The 16652-nt window shown below is 45.3% G+C and overlaps 1 protein-coding gene across 6 annotated transcripts in view; it reads left to right on the top strand.

Annotated features, from left to right (window-relative positions):
- Positions 1-16652, top strand: part of GPATCH8 (G-patch domain containing 8) — a 59160-nt gene that overhangs the window by 21893 nt on the left and 20615 nt on the right. For 5 of the 6 annotated variants that reach the window (XR_007891621.1, XM_051640282.1, XM_051640283.1 and 2 more), the window contains 3 exons: positions 1883-1955; positions 15558-15625; positions 16098-16184. Coding sequence is in view for 5 of the 6 variants with exons in the window: in XM_051640282.1 (XP_051496242.1) it covers positions 1883-1955; positions 15558-15625; positions 16098-16184 (228 nt within the window). In the remaining variant the exon portion in view is untranslated. Of the gene's footprint in view, positions 1-1882; positions 1956-13379; positions 13425-15557; positions 15626-16097; positions 16185-16652 lie in introns of all 6 variants that reach the window. The other variant, XM_051640284.1, reaches the window with a different exon arrangement.

The raw sequence follows: 16652 nt of genomic DNA, 5'->3' as shown, positions 1-16652 counted from the left end.
GTTTTTTTGGAAAATGCAGCCGTTTTGGTCAGCACGGGCTTTTAAACCGGGATTCAATAATCCTTGGGCGATGGGAAGGGTAGAGAAATTAGCACCTTGTCCACAAACCCTTTGAACTTGGGGCCCCTTTTGCATGCAGGACCCTGCAGGTGGTGTTGTGGCCGTTGCAGAAACGGTCTGCAGCAGAGTGGTGTGCAGGTAAGTTTTCCTACTCCTCCCAGCCGATGGTGTTTGTGATTGGAATCCACATTTGTTCATTTTTCCCTATTTTTTTTCCACATACTGATTTAAAAGACAGTTCCTTCTCCTTTTTTAAATTTTCTTTCAGTTATGCAGCCCTAATGATATCCTGAGGGAGAGCCAGTGCTGTGGGCAAGATGTACACTGTTGGCTTGAAAACGACAGCAAGATGGAATGTCTTGCTTTGCTGGATTATTAAAAAAAAACCAAAAAGCAATATTAAATGGATAAAATCTTTTTGAGGAAACACGTATCCATGCAGCCAATATCTTTGGGAAGATTGTGTCTTTCCAGCTGATTCACCCAAGGTCTGCAAACCTGTGTGGTCATTTTCTTCAGTGTGGAGTGAGTGAAAGAACCCACTGCTGTTCTGGTTTCTGTTGATGAATTGGTTATTTAATTAAAGAAACCTGCAGCCTATATATCTATTTTTGTTAAGATTCCATGTACCCCTCACTGTTACGGCCTGTTTATCGTTCAAGATATTTGTGGTATCTTGACCTGTGGTTTGCCTTGGGACAATTAATAATCCACAAATCCATCTCTGACTTTTATTTTTACTCTTTTATGATTAGAAGGTGAACATTTTCCTAAGAGAGAGTCCTTCTTGGAGCAGCTGGTCACTGCTAGTGAGCTGATCAATGAGATAGAAGCTGTTAGATGGTTACAGGGGTGCTGTTCCACTCCTGTGCTTTGGGGGAAGAAATCCTACATAAAACCATCATGAATTCCACACCCAGCCCTGTTTTCAAAAGCTGACATATAACTGCTGCGTCAGTACTTTTCCACTTATTCTGAAGTAGCTTTTTTTTTTTTTTTTGGAAGATGAGACATTATGCTTATTGTTTCCCCTACATGCACTAATGGTTCCTTGCTGTTAACTTATTGCTAGGCCTGTTTCATTCTAACATCTTAGTATTTTTGTTAGTTTACATGTGAAATGCATCACCCAGTCTGTGCTTGAGCTCATTTTATTTAATTGATTTATTATTTTATTTTAAATTTTTGTTTTACTAACCTCACTGTTTTTTCAGTTTAATATTGGCTGCATGCTAGTTTATATATATATATATACATATATAAAAAAAACCCAATCAAGTCTAGCCTGGATTTTGCTATGATTGTGTTTTGGTTTCTAGTGGTGGGGCAGTCTTGCACTTACAACTTACTCAGTATTATCAAAGCCTGACACACAAACAAAATGACTAAACACATTGTAGATTTTCTTGACAAAAAAAAAAAACCAACAAAAAAAAATCTGAAGTGGTGCTGTCTAGGTGATGGATATGATTGTATAAATAGCTTGATTTTCTGCTTTTGACTGTCAATTTTTATTGGTACACTTTATTTTCTCCCACATTGCTTTTTATTTTTATTTTAAACGTGATGTACAAAAGTTGCCCAGCACACCATCAGAAAGTGACCCTCCCTGATACCCCGTCCCCCTGGAAAAATTCTAGCCAGCAATTTTTGACATTTGTCTTTCCCTTTTCTTGGGCATATATTGCCTTTTCAGTAGCATTTTTTTGCATGCATATCTATGTAGAAAATCTCTTGCTCATCACATGTTTAAATGTCAGTGGGAAGGGAAGAATATATTATTGGAATATTTTTGGTTTGTTTTCTCTGTTCTGTCTGTCAGGATAATATTGGACACCGCTTACTCCAGAAACATGGGTGGAAGCTGGGCCAGGGATTGGGAAAGACACTGCAGGGTAAGTCCAGTAGCTTGTGTCTGTAACGTTCCACACCACCTTCAGTCTTTAACAAAATTATTTCTGCTTTTTTGTTTTGTTTTGTTTTGTTCCTAGATTAGATTTTCTTTCCATTATTAATATATCCAAACAAATGCACTCTTGAGTTTCATATTTAGCAGTTTGCAAGTGGAAGCTGCTGCCTCGCTTGTTGGTCCAGGTTAGACATGATGTGTGTGTCGTGGACATGTAAGAATCACCGTGTTTGGCCTTTGTGGAGGGAGGTGAATTAACTGCCTACTTACTAACAGGTAGTTGTGCAGCTTCTAAAACTGTAATACCCTGCTGGCTGGATGCTTTGACATGAAAAGAATTACAAATTCAAGCTAGTGACCACATGTGCATGTTCCACGGTGGTGTCAGAAGCCGTTAGAAGGTGTGTCAAGGGGCCCACTGAAGGCTGAAAGTGGTGGCAGGGGCTCTGATGGATGGGAGAGGCTCACTTCCAGTTTCTCCAGCAGGCTTTCATGGGTTGGACTGATTTCTGTTCCCCCAAAGTCTATTTGTCAGGAATTTAGGAAATCTTGAGATGCTTCAGTGCTAGTTTTGAACCAAGGCATTTGCTCCGCATTCTGTCTTGAGGCTAAATTCTTCCCGTGACACTAAATCCTGTCATTTCAACTAAGCCACTGCTGCTCAGTTCGTGTGGGTGGCTTTAGCCATTCCCCTGGCCAGCAGCTCCTGTCCTGCAGAGCTCCTGGCCAGCCTGGGAGCACACAACCATGTTGTGTTGAGAAAAGCTGAAGGCAGTGCTTCCTGATCCAGACTGCAAGTGAAGTGCTCAGTGTTCACCACAGGCACAGCCCCTGTGCCTGGGCAGCTGCTAGAGAAACCTCTCCAGGTGTTTGAAACTGAAGCAGGTCCCAAGTTCCTCTCAGTAACTTAACTTGTGTTCCCACACCCTTAGTCTGAAGACCTGGGAGCTTGTAATTGGACTGCATGCCCCTGCAGTGAGCCCATTAGAGAGATCAGTATTTCTGTGCTGTGGAGAACTGCCGAGAGGTAACGAGTTCTCTGGGCCCTGGGAATGCTTGTTAACCTCTGGGACTAGGGCACTCTAACCTCTCGGACAGGACTGTGTTGGTGGTTAATGCTTCTTGCTTCCTCTAACATGGTTTCATTTGAAATCCTCTGGTTCATGCATGGCACTCTTCCAGCCCTCTGGTGTCCCGTGCTGGTGCCAGAGCTCAGGACGTGGTTGTATTTGTCACCTCTTGGGCTTCTGCTTTGGCATGGCCTTCACTGTCTGTGGCGGTTGGTCTGCTTTTTTGTTTGGGTGTCCTGTATTGCTCTGTGCATCACCAGTGTGGAAACATGGAGACTTTAAAGCAGCTACAGCCCTTTCCCAGCCCCAGAGAGATTCCAGAGCACAGCCCCAGGGGCCCTGTGCTGTTGCAGGCACTGATGTGACAGAGCAGGCAGGAGATGAGTGCACAGTCTTGAGTTTGGGGCCAGAGGGTGGTGGCACCATGTCCTGAGGAAAAGAGAACCAGCGCTGCCCACAGGGTTGATCAGGTGTTTGCATTGGGATACTTGTCCAGGTTTTGATTTTCCCACTGTGCATTTTGAAGAATTGAATCCATCATTATTGAAGCTCTGGTGATTTAAACTGTCTGGAAGCTACAAAGAAATTGTGGGTATGGGCTGTGAGGGTTTTCTTTAGCCTGGAGAAGAGAAGGCTGAGGGGAGACCTTGTTAATGTCTTTAAGTATCTAAGGACGGGTGCAGGGAGGATGGAGTCAGACTCTGTTCAGTGGCAGGATGAGGGGCAACAGGCACAAGCTGGAACATGGGAAATGCCATTGAAATATGAGGAAAAACTTCTCTACAGTGAGGGTGACAGCCCTGGGACAGGCTGCCCAGGGGGTGTTGTGGAGTCTCCATCCCTGGAGATATTCAGAACCCACCTGGATGCAGTCCTGAGTAATGTGCTCTAAGTAATCCTGCTTTAGCAGGGGGTTGGACTAGATGATCCCTAGAGGTCCCTTCCAACTCTGACAGTTCCGTGATTCTGTGATATTTCTCTCTTCTGTGCCTCCTGCATTTTAACAGGAATGCAGGAGTAAACTAGATGGGCTAGTTTAACCCAGGTGGGTGCTGAAACCTTCCTAACATAGGCTTTGCAGAGCATGCAGGGATTGTGTAGTGCCTTTCACTTGGAAGGAAAGCAGCAGCCTGTCCAGCTGACAGCCAGCCAGCCTGTGCAGCTGAGGTGCCAGGGGGGCAGAGCATGTGGGTCCCTGCTGCTCCTGTGGGTCCCTGCTGCCCCCAGTCTGCTCCACATAAAGCTGCTCCCACTCAGGAGCAGCTAGAGCCTGTGTCATGGAGAATGATCATGTTGGGAGCATTGATTCATTATCCAATGACCTTTTTACATGAATCTTAAATCATCCCAATATCCAAGTATCAACTGCCTGGAAGGAAACATTTGCATCCAAGTTTAATCTTATTCTAGGAGTTAAAAGAGTGACGTTTCACTTGATGTGCACCAAGAATGGAGAAGAAAACCATTCTGCCCCGTTGCTGTGCTCCCTTCTTACTCAGGATAGACCAGGAGAAATTTCTGAAGAGAAGCAAGAATAGCAAACACAGAACATCTCTGGGAATTATTTTGCTTTGTGCTGTGCTTGAGCCTAATTTTTTAAACATCCTATGGTCAAGTGGTACAGAAGGAGAACCACTTCAAGTTGTCTTTAGTTGTGGATCTGATATCTGACCTCCTGCACGTGGCCTTTGTGACTAACCCTTAAAAACCTAAATTTTGGGTTACATACAAGGAATTAAGATGGCCCTCATCTTTCCCATGCAGTTAGCTTTGAACAAATAGGAAGTTATGAGTTCAGTGTGCTTATTTTTGTTATGTAGCTTTTAATTGTAGCTGCTCATCTGAACAGAGGTTCCCTCTTTAGTTTTGGTGAATCCAAAAGTTAGTTACTTTATACTTGCTGGTCATAAATACTAGTTTCTGGTAGTAGGTTGGTTATGTTATTTAACAAGAACATCCTGTTGCAGGGCAGTTGTGATGGCTTCCTCCACTTTAACCACCCACTGTGGAATAAATCCTGCAGTGAGAGTGGTGAGCTCTCAGTGGATGGTAGCTGGAATAACGCTGAAATTCACACCTGCCAATCACTGGTGGTACAAGTCTGCTGTTGGAGTACAAAACTACCCAGCAGATTGGCTCATTCTCTGCAAAGTCTCAGAAGCAGGGCAGTTTTGAACCTACCAGGGCTGCTGCCTTGTGGTGTAACTCTTGTTAAGTGCTGGCAGGAGCACTGAGCTCCTGGGCAAGAATTGTAGAGTCACAGAATGGTGAAGGTTGGAAGGAACCGCAAAGATCATCAGGTTCCAACCTCCATTCTATGAGCAGGGACACCTCCCACCAGACCAGGCTGCACAAGCCTTATCCAGCCTGGCCTTGAACACCTCCAGGGATGGGGCAGCCACAACCTCCCTGGGTAACCTGTTCCAGTACCTTCCTACCCTCATGGTGAAGAACTTCATCCTAATGTCTCACCTAAATCTCCCCTCTTTCAGGTTAAAACCATTCCCCCTTGTCCTGTCACAGCCCTCACTGGTGGAAAGTCCCTCCCCATCTTTCCTGGAGCCCCTTCAGGCACTGGAAGGTGCTCTAAGGTCTCCCTGGAGCCTTCTCTTCTCCAGGCTGAACACCCCAACTCTCCCAGCCTGTCTTCAGAGCAGAGCTGCTCCAGCCCTTGGATCATCATCAAGAAGGCATGTCCCTAAAGACACAGCTGTCATTAGAGGAGCTGTTGTTCCAACTGCAACACATCTGCATCTTTTGTTTTAGTTTAGATGTGTATCAAGTGGATTATCAGGGCTAGTGCTGTCCTCTCTGGCCACTCAAGTGCTGAAATACTGGCTGGGAGAAGCTGATAATGAATTCAGCAGTCATTCCTCTGCTTGTCTTTTCTCCTGATGCTTTTCACATATTTTATGATTTTTTTCTACAAAAACCCTGGTGTTATATTTGGAAATGATGCTTGTGAGCAGCCAATGAACATGAGAAAGCAGAAAAGAGGGTTGCCAGTTGTCAGGGATCTTTTTTGATCTGGAAAGTGTGGTTTGAGGAACCACTTTCCTACAGAGACTGAGAGATGGTTGTGCTCTAACAAATGGTGACTCTAGACAGTGTTCTTTTTGGAGGGCAACATGTGTAATGGATAATCTAGAATTTTGTGGTCTAGTGAAGAAATAAAACTAGCAAAAGATGTGTTTAAACACACTGTCTGACCTTGATGTGAAGTCCTGTGCTAAATGAGGGCGAGGATTGTGAATAAATCAGAGGAGTTATGCAAGAGTCAGAGGGGGAGCCAGAGAGGGCTGGGTGAAATCTTCAAGTCAGATACTCTAATGCTTTCTGTTGGAATAATTATTCCAATTAAATTAAAGTATTATTATGAAAAGCATCAAGAGACTGATATGCAGAAGTGGTATCATTTTAATCATAGACTTGAAAATATTTTTAGAAGCTCTTCACATTTTCCCTGTGTTTTCAGTTTTCTTACAATTCTTGTTTTGCAAAAAAAAAAATGGTGCTGAAAACTTCTGTTTTCTCTTTTGAACTCGTGGATTCAATAAGAGGCAATAGTAGTGTATGGGTATAGGTGCAAGACTAAAGCCAGTAAGTTAATCTCATTTAATTAGACTAGGGAGAGCTGAGCAGAGGAAGGGAATGCTGTCCTTGGGAAGGACAGAGGCTGTGGACTTGCTTTGCCAGAAAGCACGAGAGAGTGTGTGACTGCATTTGGTGTGCTCAGGAAGAGGATAATGTGTAGGGGACAGAGTGACATGACCTGGCATTTCAGACTGGCTGGTGTTTTAATTTGGCTGTCCTGAAGTCGGTCATCTAGCTCATCTGGGGAGTGACATCCAAAGACCTGGAGGGCTGTGGGATGGGGTCAGGACTATAGTGTGTGTGGTGGGAACAGCTAGTAAATGAGGGCAGGGTAGACCTGATGGCTGGGAAGAAGCAGGCTGTAAGGGTCATGTCCCCATCTCCAGTATCACTGAGCTAATTCACAACCATCCTTGTAGTTATGCTGCTGCCTCCTCTGTCATAGCAGGGGCTGTGGAGGGTGGGCAGCCCCCGAGGTGGGGTTTTCTGGAGATGGAGGCTGTTGGGAGAGTGTGGACTGCTCAGGGAGGAAGGGCTGATGTTTCCTGGTCGTGCAGAAGGGACTCTCAGGGAGGACAGACCACCCTTGGTGGACAGGGAGAACTTGTCACCCTGTGAGTGGGTACTGGGTAATAACTAATTATTCAGTGCTCTTCCCTAGATTTGCCTTTTTAGAGTCCTCTCTTAGAGAAATGTCTTTAACTTTTAAGAATTGCTCCCACACCCATACAGAGAGCAGTTAAGTTTCCCTATGCCACCAGCTAGCTCCCTGCACACACCACGTGTAGTGTATGATTAATCTGATACTTTTTAAAGCATTTAATTAATTCACATTGCCACAGTATTCCCAAGACCGGGATTATCCTGGTCTTTTGTGGTATCTCTGAGAAATGAATCAGAATCTAGTATTTTGCTACAGCAGCAGAGCACATGGCAGAGCTACTCTTAAGTATTTATGTTGCTTGAGTCAAATAGTTTAGATAATACGAGGTTTTCATGTGGAGCTGGAGTTGAGCCTTCAAACATGTAAGTTCACTCCTTGGCTGGCTGGAGGGAATGAAGGGAGCTTTTTCATCACTTGATTATTGAGATGAAAATGTGAAAACTTAAGTTTCAAGGCTTTGCTGTTTGGTGCTCACACCTGGGTTGTCTCATTTTTCAGAGGGCAGAAGCAGCAGGTGGCTGTGCATAGAGAAGGGATGTCCCTTTTGGGACAGTGGAAGCAGCAGTAGCTTGAACTGTAGCCTGTGATCCAAAAGAAATGCCTTTTGTCCCCAACTCCTATGCAGTAATAACTGCCTTTTGGTTTGCTTATGTTTTTAGCAAAGTTTTGGCATCATTTCAGCGTGACTGTTTTGAAGGGCTGGTTGACTCCTCCTGGAGAGCAGCAGGACTAAGGCAGGCTGCCTGCAGGCAGAGCCATGTTTGGTGGCATGGGAGCTCTTGGCAGTGCCTTGTAAAGCTGGGAACCCCCTCCTGGAGGCAGCTGCTCTTCCTCTCAGGCTAAAAACAATAAATCCTTTACAAATTGTCAGGGCAGTGCAGATGCTGTTGGTCAAGGTGTGCTGCAAACTCACGGTATAAACCTCGACAGCAGCAGTTACAAGTGTGCATAACAGAACTTTGGATTTTATTTTTATCCTTTCATGAGCATATCAATTGTCTAACTAGGTAGAAAAGTCACATATATCAGATTTGTTAGAAAATGCTAGAATTCAGTTTCACCATATAACTGTATTTTTGCTGCATGGTTTTCAATTTGAAAAAAGCACAAGTGGATTTCTGCCCTGACTTGCAAATTCTGCAGTGATAAATATAGTCATCACTCCCCCCACCCTGCAGTTCTACTACGATGCAGTTCTTATTTGGCATGTTCTTCACTAGATCTGTTCAGACAAGCTCTTGTTTTTCCTCTTGGTATAAAGGGTGAGTAGAGTGAAAGAACAGAACTGTCTGAAAGATCTGCTAGGAGACGTGCAGAGAGGAGAGCTGCAGGTGGGGAAGTGATCCTGTGGCTAAGGCAGGAAAGATCCCTTCTCTGGCAGCCTTTGTGATAATTCTCATTTCTGAGCTCCAGCTCAGTAAGAGTCACTGTTCCAAGACGGTGTTAGGTGGCTGTGGGTGCTGCACTCCATGTTTTCTGGTTGCTGCTTTCCTTAGACAATGTGGGGAGTATTAAGTGGACCTTTGACCACTGGAGCAACTGGGATTGTTTGGCAGCTGCAGTTTGGAGGGAGAAGCTCAGGGTTTGAATTCCAGCTTGAATCCTGGCTCTGTCACCACTTCACCAAATGGTTTACAGCTAATATCTTAATATATTCTCCCATTTGTTAAATCCTCTGATCTCACAAAGGCAGACAGAGTAGATGTTTGTCAGGCCTTGAGAACATGGAACAATGAGTGTCTGAGAAAAACACCATGAGGAAATTGAGGAATGTTATGTTCCTTTCTGGGATTTGAAGCTTTGTAATACATACAAGAGAACATGGAAGAGAGAGATAAAAATGTTAAACAGTGCCTTGATTCAGTAAGTATGGAATGATTTGGCAGTCTTACCCAAGACATAGATGTGAACACAATCTTATCATGTTGTATCTCAACGTGTCCTCATGGAAAGCTGGATTCTGGCATAAACTAACATTTCCACACTCGTGTTTGCAACATAAATCATGGCAATAGACGTTTTGATGTGAAGTTAGCTTTGAAAAGCCTGCTATCATCCCACCCATCTTCATGATCATGTTGAAATCCACGAGACCGCAGACCAAGAGGAAGGTTTGCTTCATGCCTCAGTCTCCTCTGGGGGAAGCACTTGCCCCTTGTTTGCTTTAGAACCTGGAAGATCTTTCCTTCGATGAGGGGTGATAAGTTTATGGGTTACTCAAGTGTGTGTAGTCAATGAGATCATTATTCTTTCAGTGACACGTCCTTATTGTGACAGAGACATCCTTCTCTTGGCTCAGTACCAGGCTTTATTGCCTTTTGTGTGGGTGTGGTTTTAAAGCAGTGCTATCAAACTGAAGGATGGGTGAGTGGGAAGCAGCAGTCATGGCTGAGCAGGGCCTGCCTTGCTCTTGCAGTGCAGCCTTAAGCCAGACAGAGCTCTGCAGCCCTCTCAGCTTCCCAAGCAACTCTTACCTCTGCTTTCTATTCTAGATCAACCAAGATTTCTGTTCTTGCTTTAACATCTTCCATGTTGTAATTTGATACAATTATTGTTTGGATCAGGGATGGTTTTTGACCCAGACTCTGCTCCGTGCCTTCCCTTGCAGAAGTTCAGGGACCTCTGCTTGGTTTTCTGCAAGTGGCACCTGTGGCTCTGAAGTTTTGAGCTCCTGTTGGAAGTTTTCCCTGTGATTGGGGTGTTTGCAACTTGCCTTTCACTTGTCATTTCCCTCCTGCCTAGTAAGGGTTAAGTTCGCAGGGCAGTGTTTGTGTACTTGGAGAAGTTTCTCCTGACTGGGACTTGATGCTTGTTGCAGAGGATGATAGTTTGTTTGAATCTCTTGTTTGTGACCCCTTCCAGAAATCTGACATAAACAGGATGAGCTTACAGATCTAATTCCCAAAGGAAACCAGGATAAAAGGCTGCCCTTGTTTGTTTATTTGCTTCTTGCAGCAATCAGAAGCAGCTTGATAACCTAGTGTGAGTTTTAGCCAGTGAGGAGCTCTGCAGAGCCTGCCAGGGCTCTCACCTTCTCATCTCTTTGACTGTGCTCAATGAGGAGTCTGAATTTTCACCAAGGTGACTGTTGGGCTATGGAAACATGTGATAGACCCAGGGAAGTTTCGAGAGCTTGCTGTAAAACCTCAGCTTTGAAAACTGAAGCTCACCCACAAGTACAGGGATTCCTCCCTCCTGTCTGCACAGACTCTGCAGTGGAGTGGGGCTCATGCCTGGGTCTGCCCGGGGACCTCTTCACCTTCCATAGCCTGCAGGTTTGTACCACTGGTGACCAAACAAACTGACCCTCTAGGGTAATGGCAAGGGGTCATGGTTTTAAACTGGCAGAGAGGAGATTGAGGTCAGACATGAGGAGGAAACTCTTCCCTGTGAGGGTGGTGAGACCCTGGCCCAGGTTGCCCAGGGAAGCTGTGGCTGCCCCATCCCTGGCAGTGTTGAAGGGCAGGTTGGATGGGGCTTGGAGCAGCCTGGGCTGGTGGGAGGTGTCCCTGCCCATGCAGGGGGTGGGCCTGGATGATCTTTAAGGTCCCTTCCAACCCAAATCATTCTATGACTGATCCACTAGACCCAGCATTGTGATCATCCACTCCCCAGTTCTCCCTTCTCACAGCCCTGTTTCCCATCTCTTCCACATCCATTCCCAACTGCTATTAAAACCTTTTAGAAGGTTGTCTCTTATTTTAGTTTTATTTTCAGTTGCAGCATAAAGACAGTGAATAAGTAAAACCCCTCAGTGCTTAGTGAGGTCACATCCCATTGTTTGTACCCTCCCAAGACACATAGTTCATGAATCCTCCAGTGAAGAGCATGGTATCAGTCAGTCCTTTAGGATTATTTCCCATGAAGCTTGTACCTGGGAGAAATTTCTATTAAGATATCAATGTAGTGAGCAGGATTAAGACTGTTCTGTTACCTCTCTGGTGTTTGCATCCAGTGCATAAGTGATATGTTGAAATATATTTGATTGAATCACATTAACACATAATGTAAGGGGCCATGGGAGCATCTTCATACAATGTTAGGTTGGAAGGGACCTCAAGGATCATTTGGTCTAACCTCTCTAGGTACTACTATAGTTTACATGAGGTGAGCACCCTGTCAAGCTGAGACTTCAAACTGTCCAATGTGGGGGAATCCACCACTTCCCCTGGGAGACTATTCCAATGTCTGACTGTCCTCATGGTGAAGAAGTTCTTTCTCTTTAAGCAGACCTTCAAAAACATCTTGTAGAGCATGATACTGCTGAGGGAGGGGTTCTGAACATGCATGTTGTCAATGAGAACTGTTCTGTTTAGAATAAGAAGATAAAAGGGTGTTGCTAAGAAGATAAAATGTTCCCTAGTGTGGAGTGTGGCAGCCTTTCTAGAGGGGCTCAGGGGGCAGGTCCATCTGGTGCAGCATCATGCTCCAAGGAGCAGAGCAGCATCCACTTGCTGTGTCCAAGGATGGAGCACACATGCCCAGCTGGCAGCTGCCAAGCCAGGATCCTCAGCCTACAGCATGACTCAGGGGCTGGTACTGGAGCCCTGGAGTGTTGGGATTAACTCTTTTCCCAGAATTCCTTAATTTCTAGCACTGCTGGCAAAGTATTTGCTCATCTCCAAGAACTTTGTGCAATTAAAAGAAGTGAATTTGGAGAAGCCTGCCTGCCTGGAGGGCTCTAGGAAGGGGGGTGGCTCTTGGGACATACTTGGGGGGCAGGAGAAATTTTTTCACAAGCTGGAAGAAACGTTTCCCCCTTTTTTTCTTGGGAAGATGGGAACAAAACAAGTGTGTCTGGTCAGCTTTGAAATCTCATTTAATTTCTGAATGAAGGAAATTATTGCAAACTGAATTTACCTGAAGAAATTGGCTTTCCTGAAGTGCAGCTCCTGAGTTAGCTGTTTGTGTTTTCCCATCCCACTGGAGTGTTACACTTCCCCTCCACAGACGTTTTCCCCTTGTGTGGAAGTGTTTCATAAATTAACCCTCTCTGGGGTTTGTAGTGTAGTGTGACCAATCTTTAGGAGGAGTTTGTGAGCTGATTCAGGAAGAAAATACCCTTTCTGGGATGTTAGGGGGGTGGCCATGGTCACAGCCTTGTGTGTTGTGCATGATTTACTGTACTGAGGGGGTTAGTTCTCAGTGTGGGAATTGTTGCCCTTCCCTGACAACTCAGGTTCCCGCTTCTAGTGTATCTGTGTACCCAAAAAGGGCCAGCAGGAACCCTAAACCTGGGAGTCTCACAACATCTTGAGAGCCTCGTTTACATGCTGGTAAAGATGCTGTTTTCATGCAGGGTAGCTCTGGAATAAATTGTCTTGAGGAAGTTCTTTAGAAGAAGAACTTAAAGAGCTTCACTTTAAAAGTCCCAGTTTCCCCTTTGGCCCTTCTCCACCTTCTGCTTGGCAGCCAGGGGGGTGAGCAGAGGCCCCTTGGCCACCCAGCTTGTTTCTTCCCATCAGCCATGGTGGCTTTCCAAGGAGATGGAGTGAGGGTCCCCTGGCCCCCGTGGCCCAGCAGTGTGTCCTGCAGCCCTGGCTGGAGCCGTGGTGCTGGTGCTGGGGCCGGGCAGCGCTGCCCGGAGCCGCGCTACGTGCTCAGAGTGCTGGCCGGGCTTGGCTGCCTGCCCTGGGATTTCATTCCTAATGAAACGATGGGGAAGCTTAAAACAAAGACATTGCTTTGCACATTGAGTATTCTCCTGCAAACAGAGCTCCTTTTGACTCCAAATATTTGCCATTAATTGATCTTGGTTTGTTGCCTTTTTAAACTGCCTGCTGACGTGTGCCCCGCTGCCTCTCCTGGACGGGGCCGTCCCCAGGAGCTCAGCCTCTTCCAGCACCCAGAAATTTCAGGTTGCCAGCACAGCTCTGGAAGCAAAAACCAACTGCTCAAAGTCTTCCTGCTCCCTGATTCCACCGGGCAGAGCATGGTGATGGGGTGGAGGGGTGAGGAAGAAGCCTCGTATGATTTTTTTTTGTATCATCTTTTTTTTAACCCATCCTACCTGCCTACTACAAACGGCCTGTTTTCTGCCCCTGATGGTTTCTGCCTAACAAATGGTGTTTCTTTTTTACAGCGTTATGATCCTGGACTTGTTGTGGTGATGGTAAACTTAGCAGTGGTAATTTTTTATTTTCAGACTGAATTACTCCTTTTGTCATCAGTGCACCAATATGTTAGGCTTACTTTCTCTGTTGTAGCCATCATCCTTCTGCTTGGTCTTTCATTTTCCTTTCCTTTCCTTTCTTTATGCACACTTGTCTGATCCTTGTTCATTAAAGGGTATTGCTAAGAAGGGATGTTTCTGTTTGTGTTAGAACTGCCAAAATCAGTTTAAACGTAAATTTCTAATACTGTCCAAACTTGATTTATTTTTTTTTTCCCCTCCCCCAAGATGGGCACTAGCACTTGCTACTGCAATTTCCAAATAGATTTTGAAAAACAAAACCAAACTTTGACTGCCTTAGAAGGCAAAAGTACTGATGCATTGTTTGTACACAGGGGTTTACCAGGGCAATGAGGCTGCATCAAAAGATCTGGATTGCTGGAGAAACAAAGATAAAAAAACCTGAAACAAACAACAAACCAAAACAAACAAAAAAAAGAAAGAAAAAAGCTTGGCAAAAAAAAATTTTGAATAAATTAATATCAATTGTTGGCAGTTGCTGCCAGCCATTCCATTTGGGTTCACCACTTACCAGTAAATCCCTGGCTGAGACGTTATGAAAGTGATATTGCACTTAGGAAGTCATTTTTATAACCTGTCTTTGATTTGGTCCTTTTGCTAAAAATTGCAGTCACTGCTTACTTTATTATACCATTGGGCGTGAAAGAGATTGTCAAATGGAGACCACTTGAAACACCCAAATGAAAGCTCAATTTCCAACACTTTTGGCTCAGCATATCCAATATTTTTGGCCTTGGTGGGTATATGCCTGTCCAACTCACGGGCATATCAAAACCATCAAGTAATTAATGAAATGAACTTGTTTCTGAAATAAAGAAACACATGCCTCTGTACTTTAAGAGTTCAAAAGATACCAATCTGACCAGAGTAAGTTGCTCTTGAAGACTCTGTGGAGTCTGAGGTCTGTGGACTGTTGCTTTTTGCAGGAATTGGAGAAAGCTGATGTTGGAGAAGAGAGAAGTTGATGCCTACACAGGTTTTCTGAGGCAGTTTTAAAGCCTCCAGCCTTTTGCACATGTGGATGGCAATGGAATATTTTTGGCAAGACGAAAACTTGTAGATCTTGTAGCCCAAAGGTATAATATATGTGTATGTGTGTATAACAAAACAGTTGTTTACACCAATCCGAGAGCAATGATAAGGGAAGTAAACACTCTGTTTTTTCACTCAAGGTATGCACCGGGTAAGGTAAGTACTTTTTTCAGTGGGCTTACATCACAACCAGCAGCACCAGTTGTGATGTAAAAAATAAAAAAAGTAATAATAATTTTTAAAAAAACCCAAAAGCTGTGGTAGTAAAGTGCTTGTCTGCCCCATTTTGCTTTGTTTGGCTGGTTATGAGTGGATTAAAGAGATGTTTTAAACAAATAAAAAAAAATCTCCAGCATAGTTTGATTAGTTCAAAGTCAATTTTCTTCGCAACTAGTCCTTTTCACAGCTTACAGGAGACACGGGGAGCACTAGAGCCATCTCTGCAGGAGCTGGGGAAGCAGGTGTTTGACCACCTGGCCTGCACCAGGAGGTCTTTTTGGATGAAAGCAGCTTGGCTTCTGTGCCACACTTCCCAGTCAGCTTTCTTTGCTCTTGGGAAGGGACAGAAGTTGGCGGGGGGGGAGGCTTCCACATCTCTTCCAGGAAAGTCCTCCTCAATTATTAATGTGGTAGAGCAGTAAAATGAATTTAATGGTTTTCTCACTTGCATCAGAAGATGGGGAGAATGTATTGCCTGATGTGGAAGCACGGAGGAGAAGGTTGATTTCTCAAGTCCTGGTAACAACCCTGCCCTGGGACTGGGCATGATTGAACATTAACCACCAGTATGTTTTACGTGACCAGTTAATGTTCAGAAAATACCAGTGATCAACACGTGGGGTGAATCTAACTGAGCAGTTTGAGCTGAGCAGCAGGTTTGGCTGTAAGCTGTGAGAATGGCTCGTGTTTGGTTCACTGTAGCTTTCTGGTCTCTGCACTCCAAGGCAAGATCTCTAACCACCCAAACCCAATGTGTAAAACGAGCTGTGGTGACAGACCAGCTCCTGACCCCCTGTGTGTGTGTTCCTCTTGCAGGGAGGACAGATCCCATCCCTATCGTTGTCAAGTATGATGTCATGGGCATGGGGAGGATGGAGATGGAGGTAAGCTCACCCAGCTCCTCCCCTGCTCCCTGCCCCTCCTTGCTTGGCTCTAAAGAAATGTAAAAATGACAAATTGTGCCTCAGAGGTAAAGAAAAATTAGCACGTAACACAGGAAGAAGAGACTTCTCAAAAGACATAGTCATGGTTCTTCCCAGGAGTAGCTGAGTTCAGAGGGCTGGGTTCTATCCAGAATTCCTGGGCTTTGTGATCTCACTTCCACAGAGCTGAGGCTGCCACCAGCAGGGGACAGACCTGCCAGGAGCCACCTCGGGGGGATCAATGAAGCGTTGGGCATGGGGGTCACACTGGGGGGTGACACTGGGGAAGTCAATTATGATCTGCAAAGATTCTGTTTCAGACCTCATCTTTTTAAAGTTACACATTCTGGCAGTCTCAGTAGTGCAAACGATTTCTGGGACAAATTGCATCTTCTATTATATTTTATTGCTTTCTTTTATTTATTTTGAAAAGCTCGACTATGCCGAGGATGCCACGGAGCGGAGGCGGGTGCTGGAGGTGGAGAAGGAAGACACTGAGGAGCTGAGGCAGAAATACAAGGTACTGACATGGGAGCATCAACATCCAAATTCCCACAGGCTAAAAGCAAGAGGATTTGTTCTGACAGAACCATACAGTTATGTCATAGAGTCATGGAATGGTTTGGGTTGGAAGGGACCTTAAAGATCATCCAGTCCCACCCCCTGCACGGGCAGGGACACCTCCCACCAGCCCAGGCTGCTCCCAGCCCCATCCAACCTGCCCTTCAACACTGCCAGGGCTGGGGCAGCCACAGCTTCCCTGGGCAACCTGGGCCAGGCTCTCACCACCCTCACAGGGAAGAATTTCCTCCTCATGTCTCACCTCAATCTCCCTTTTCCAGTTTCAATTCATTCCCCCCATCCCATCCCTCCCTGCCCTTGTCCCAAGCCCCTCCCCAGCTTTCCTGGAGCCCCTTCAGGCACTGGAAGGTGCTCTAAGGTCTCCCTGGAGCCTTCTCTTCTCCAGGCTGAACACCCCAACTCTCCC

Source organism: Apus apus, chromosome 25, assembly GCF_020740795.1.
Source record: "Apus apus isolate bApuApu2 chromosome 25, bApuApu2.pri.cur, whole genome shotgun sequence".
In the NCBI taxonomy this organism is placed as follows: Eukaryota; Metazoa; Chordata; class Aves; order Apodiformes; family Apodidae; genus Apus; species Apus apus.
This window is presented reverse-complemented; position numbering and strand designations above follow the sequence as displayed.